The sequence below is a fragment of the Budorcas taxicolor genome, chromosome 7 (assembly GCF_023091745.1).
Source record: "Budorcas taxicolor isolate Tak-1 chromosome 7, Takin1.1, whole genome shotgun sequence".
NCBI classification, from domain to species: Eukaryota; Metazoa; Chordata; class Mammalia; order Artiodactyla; family Bovidae; genus Budorcas; species Budorcas taxicolor.
In genome coordinates this window covers 45,800,826-45,807,120 of record NC_068916.1, presented here as the reverse complement: position 1 = coordinate 45,807,120, position 6,295 = coordinate 45,800,826, and the positions used below count along the sequence as shown (strand labels likewise).

The window sequence follows — 6,295 nt, the reverse complement described above, 5'->3', positions numbered from 1 at the left end:
ATGACTTTTTTTTTTTTACAGGAAAAAAACAGAATTACAAACTGTAAAAAGGAAGACATCTTGTCTCTAACATTTCAGAGAAGCAAGATTTAACACAGCACATTGAATATCAGTACATATTTGAATTTGAAAACAAGAATTTAATGTTACAATATTATACACTACTTTACAAAATTAAAATTTCTACATAAGGATTATACTTGTAATAGTTAACAAAATCCTGAAATCACATTTGGTGGTCCCCTAGATAACAGCTGTTATGCATCTTTGATTAGAAGAAAAATCTTTTATTCTAATTATTGTAAAACAGTCTATTAGACTCAATACATTAAATTAAAACAATGAAATACAGGCAAACTAAATAAATGGTACAGCTTGAGTGAATTATTAATGTGCCAGACTTACAGAAATGTTATTTTAAAAATCCTAGAAATTAGAAAAATAGAGTACTTTTTATGGTAGAACTGCCACTCAGATTTAAATACCAAGATTGCCCTTGTCAATCACTTCAGTAGTTGTAGATCTGTAGAAAATTCAAGGATCTTTCATAATTTACAACTACAATAAAAAAAATACGGCAGAGTGTAAATATTAGTTGCTTTACATCAAAAAGTAATACAAGATGAGATAGCAGGTAGTGCCCTACTTAAAAAAAACTAAAGTAACACATTCAATATTGCAAAAAATAACTGATTAATATCAATATCTCCAAAAGAGTCATTCATTCCCTCATTACTGGGAGAACAAATATTGTGAATTCTTACTAAAGTTATGTTTTTTATGACCTGGCTACTATAAAATTATTCTGGATTGCACATGTTATGCAATATCTAAAATAATTTTTTTAAAGTAAATTTGTGAAATATACCAACGAAGCATGTGGTAATAACAAGAGTCATACCCACTTAGGGATGAAAGTGAGGCACAAGGAAGATTACTGTCCCTAGGAGCACAAACTTTCCCCTCTGGAAGATTCATTACTACTATTAAAAAAGGACCTACAATATCAACATTTAAAATTCACATTATGAACAGAATTTTAGTTATTTTAAGAAACATCAGTGCATAATAATGACTCTCAGTTTCTTTAGAAGAGGGGAAAATAGAAATGTATTCTAATTAGTTACAATTTGAAAATTGCCTCCTAATAAAGGAAGCAGCTTTCAAGAAAATTTCCAGTTCAGTGTATCACTTGCATACTGAAAATAAACCTTAACACTGCTTAAGAGAGATAATATTTTTATAGAACACAATTATTCTGATCTGGCTGGCAAGCAGTAGTATATACTCTAGTGGGACCTATTTCTTCCCTAACCCAAAACAATTCAGTTAAAGTCAGCTCATATTGATGTAAACCTGAAAGTTACTATTTCATTGGTGATCATGTAAGATCAAGATTGTAAACACATTTTTCTAATCCATTAAAACAAAGAAACAAAAATCTTTTCATCAAGTACTAGTCATGAACAACTTTTACTTCAAAAAGTTCATACAAGACAAGATGAATCTGTGAAAACTGGACCAAACTCTTTTTAAAGATATTCTATCACACCACTTTAAATATACAGATGTATAATTTACCTATTTGTAAACAAAATTCACTTATAGTTTTTACTATAATATTTCTCTGGCCAAATCAAAAAGCAGTATCTTGAGCATGTTCAGAAATCAAGTTTCTTTTATAATCTCCATATATCGGATTTGTGTGATCTTAATATCCACTAAACCAAACAGTGGCATTCATGCTTTATTAAGTTTTAATGTTAAGAATAAATCTTATGAGCAACTTCCAATTTAATTATAAAACTCCTTAGAAAATGTTACTGATGAATTTGAGACAGCATTTAAGAAATCTTTAATTTCTTTCATTCATACTCATTTCACCAATATAATGCTTTTATTATACATCACAGAGCAGAAATGTACAAATTAAAACCCACTTAAAGGATCAAGATAACTATGCTTCTCGTCTCCCGACTATTGCCAGTCCCAGCATATTTATGAAGACAGCTCCGATTTTTTTCACTGCAGAACAAGACAGTGTGTCCAACCAAGTCTTCTGCAGTCAAATCAGAAAACCACTTGAGAGTTTTCACTCCAGATCAGTGACTTTGTTCTTCAAGTATAGAGAATACTGACAAAGCTTGACTGTATCACTTCATATTCTTCTCAAGCTAGACTAGAGTTAATTTACTCTAGTTTTAGTTAACATGATGATCCTTTTTCTTCCTTAAAAAAAAAAAAAAAAAGGCAAAACTCTGGGGGATGGATACTAGTTTTCCAACATATGATTTACTTCAAAAATCTTTTTATTTTAAAAAGATCATTTAATCCTGTGAGGTTTTAAATGTAGCAGCCAAAAATTCAGAAAAAAATGAGAAATATACATTTGGAACACAGAAGTCTTTATTTTACAAAATGTACTTTGCCTCTGTGATGCTGTCTTACTTCAATCCATAACAACTCAAACATAATTGGCAGCAAAGAACAAAGGTCATTTGTGTGATCAATCATATGCAGACATATTTTGATTTGAAAAATACAGTATTTCAGAGTTGCATGTTTGATTCTCCACTGTGTTCCTTTATTTGCTAGTTTGTTGAAATCACAGTGAGAACATATAATCATCACATTAGTCCACAAACCTAATAGGAAAGGAAGGTATTACACACTCTCAGGTGTTCTGTGTTATTGTGACTTTCCTTTGAAATTATTAAGTCGAGTATCTTCATTTGTTCATTTATTCACTTGCTGTTGTATATGCAAGAGGAATTCATAATATGATAAAGCAGATTCTGTTCTGTCTTCTACCATGTTTTGAAGGAAGTTTGCTTTCATTGGACTCTCATCCCTTAGGAATAAAAGACAAATATTTATATATATTAGACAAAATGTAATAGTAAAATAAACAGTGGATTTGTCACAAAGCTTTGACATCTACTTTGCTAATAAATGGATATAAAGCATAACTTAATACTACTAACTTGTACTATTTATTGAAAATACAATTTTTTTTCTATATCCTTCTAGAGTTTGCAATAGGTTACACATACCTATGATTCAACTCAAAGGTTTCCTTGCAAAGCCAAGCAAACTGCTTTAGTATTGACAAATGACAAATTCAACTTACCTTATTACATAAAGTATTGGGTAAAATGGTCTCTGCTCTCTAAGCCAAGAGATGAAAGCTATTGTTCTGGCAGATTCTGGTGTATCAAGTTCTGGAAGGTCTGTCTATTAAACAAAAACCAGCAACATACAACTTATTCTAAATTATCATCTATAATACTTTTCAAACTTTATCTTGTATATGAGTCACCTGAGGATCTTACTGAACTGCAGTTGATTTAGGAGGTCTGGGGAAGAGCCTAAGATTCTACAAACCACAATTTTCTCGCTGCCCTAAACGGTAGGCAGACTTTTTAAAGGAACAGATAATAAATATTTCAGGCTTGCAGGTAATTTGGTCTCTGTTGCAACTTCTCAACTCTGCCACTGTTCCACTGAAGCAGCCATAGACTATATACTGTAAGTAAATGGACATGGCTATGCTCCACTGAAACTTTATTTACAAAACCAGGTGGCAGGCCTCCTTAGGCATAGTTTGTCAGACACTGATCTAGAAGAATATGCTACCTCTTATCTTCTGATTATGACATCTAGAATTAAGTAATCCATTCAGACAGTTATTACAAATATAACAATTTCTTATCTCCTCATTACCTAAAGAGCCTAGTCATCTAGATCAGCCATTAAGCTAGTGCTTATCCTAGATAGAACCCTTTGTCTTTTAAATACATAAATCTCCTAATGACTTCTATAAATGAAGTTAAACCCATAAATATGACCAAGACGCAGACATAAAATATAATTCCAAAGTTGGTGACAAATTGATAGTTGAAACCGAAAAGTATGACATGAAATAAGACCATGTTATAATTAATTCTAACTTTAAAATTCATAACTATCCAAATGTTACATAGATTTAATGTGTGCTTTCTCATGTGTTGTTTCAAGTATTCCTCCATAAGCAACAGCGCTCTTATTTTTACAAATGAGGCTTTTAGTGACTTATTCAAGATTACAGAGTGGGTGACAGAGTCCAATATTACATTCTCCAATAATCAATATAAATCCAACTGATCTGGTCACAAGTCGTTGGCTTGTGTGGCAGTTAGCTTAGTTCTTACTCTAAGGCAGCAGTTAAAAGGACTCTGCCAAAGAACAATGAAATCACTTGCAAAAAACACAAAACACAGAAACAGAAGAGCCCTAACACTAATGCCAACTCCTGCCAACAGCAGCACACATTTTTTGGCCATTAACTACGTTCATTACTTTCTCACTAAAATAGTATACACATATAAGAACAAGCAAGTCAAAAATGCAAAATAACCTACAGAATGCCTCTAAAATACAGCTATGATTTCAAAATAGGATGTTCATGTTTTTGCCATCATTTGAAACACCTTTTAAGCCTACCACCATCACTATAATTACACAGTCTTACCATGGTCTGTGGAATTAATGCGTAGTTTTCAACTCCTAGAACTTGGCTGAGAAAATTCTGTCCACAATTTCTTCCAATCCAAAGCATTAGTACCTGGAGACAGGAAGAAAATTATTTTGAGATATAGCTTAACAGTGAGATGTTGACTTAACCTTTAACCACTGTGTTTTAAAAGATCAAAAAGGGAAGCTAGTTTATCGAAACTGTATAGCCTCCAACTAAAGTAATGATAACTACTATTTACCACGACAGGACACTGTATGCTCCGCATGCAAGGAGACTATGGAGGAGAAGGCAGCGAATACAAAACTATATAAAGAACACATAATCCGTTAAGAGAGAAACTAAGAGGAATGAGGGTAGTAGTGTACAGAGAGAAGTCAAGACTACTCACAGAACCTGCATCCATGAGAAAGGCCCCATCCCTGCTCAGCTTCTCCACCGAAAGCTGAAGAATAGGCGGCTGAGGTATAGTGCGATCATTGATGCTGATTGCTCCCTTAAAAATTGAGCAAAAGATTAAAGCTTTTAGATATAACTATTAGGGAGCCACAATTAAATAATAAAAAGAAGTTTAATGAGTGTTACCTTTGAGACTTTGGAATTTATTTAGGTAAATCAGAATTATTCATATTTAAACATAAAGACGAGGAGGAAATATATATCGTTTATCTAAACAAAGCCATCATGATCCCAGTCAAGCCAAATTACTCTCTGATCTTAATTTATTATTTTAAAAACTAATACAATAAATGTAATCAGTACTCATGTATCCTGATTAGATACATTAGTGACATCCAAATAAAGTCTTGAATTTAGTTAATGATAACAGATGATTGTGTAGTTTAGATCATATATACATCCTGATGTAAGAGTAAATCTAATGCAAATGAATTTTCTAGTTCTCTTCAATTTAACATTTATTTAATAAGTCCAGAAATGGAAGTTCATCATTTATCACTGACTATAATACTGCTATCTTAAAATATACACCTTTAATTATTCATAACTACACCATTTTTGACCAAAATTTGATTTAAATACTAAAACTTGGTACTTAATGATTCTTATCTAAGGGAGAAAGTAAATAAAATACTGACCTATCAAGAGGTACTACCTTCAGCCGGCTTTAGCTCTACTAGGACCTATTAATCACAGTACCTTAAGACCTCTGGCCTTAGGGCATGTGGGGAACAAGAGAGACTATAGCCCAAATACAGCCAATCAGAAATTAATGTTAACTAAGAAAAGAAAGCCTTGTCCTTCCCTGGTGGTAAAGATGGGAAGCTATCAGTGGCTCTGTTTTCTAGAGCCACTGTTTTTTAAAGTGGCTCTGTTTGTTATCTAGGCTCTGTTTTTTAAAGGCTGGTCTGAAAGAGTGAAGCAATGCAGAGTCTATGAATTTGAGTTAGACCTGAGTTTAGTTTAGACCCTCGCCTTTCCTGTGGTTTCTATTTGAGTGCCACATCAGTCAGTCCCTTCTTTCCTAAGCTCACTTGCAAAAGAGAGTCCTGATTAATATACCATTGAAAATCTTAATAGTGCTTGTCTCTGAATGTATATACTATGAGTGATTTATTTTTCTCCTGCTAAGTCGCTTCAGTCGTGTCTGACTCTGTGCGACCCCAGAGATGGCAGCCCACCAGGCTCCTCCGTCCCTGGGATTCTCCAGGCAAGAACACCGGAGTGGGTTGCCACTTCCTTCTCCAATGCATGAAAGTGAAAAGTGAAAGTGAAGTCACTCAGCCATGTCCAACTCTTCTCGACCCCATGGACTGCAGCCTA

General features: G+C 33.3%; 1 protein-coding gene across 1 annotated transcript in view; it reads right to left on the bottom strand.

The window, feature by feature from the left end:
• SEC24A (SEC24 homolog A, COPII coat complex component) overlaps nucleotides 1-6,295 on the bottom strand; it is a 69,612-nt gene continuing 63,317 nt past the window's right edge. Inside the window, exons 20-23 of the mRNA XM_052642462.1 lie at nucleotides 4,905-5,009; nucleotides 4,511-4,603; nucleotides 3,131-3,234; nucleotides 1-2,851 (exon numbers count right to left, since the gene is read on the bottom strand). Coding sequence (XP_052498422.1) covers nucleotides 2,737-2,851; nucleotides 3,131-3,234; nucleotides 4,511-4,603; nucleotides 4,905-5,009 — 417 coding nt within the window. The 3' untranslated portion in view covers nucleotides 1-2,736. The remainder of the gene's footprint in view (nucleotides 2,852-3,130; nucleotides 3,235-4,510; nucleotides 4,604-4,904; nucleotides 5,010-6,295) is intronic.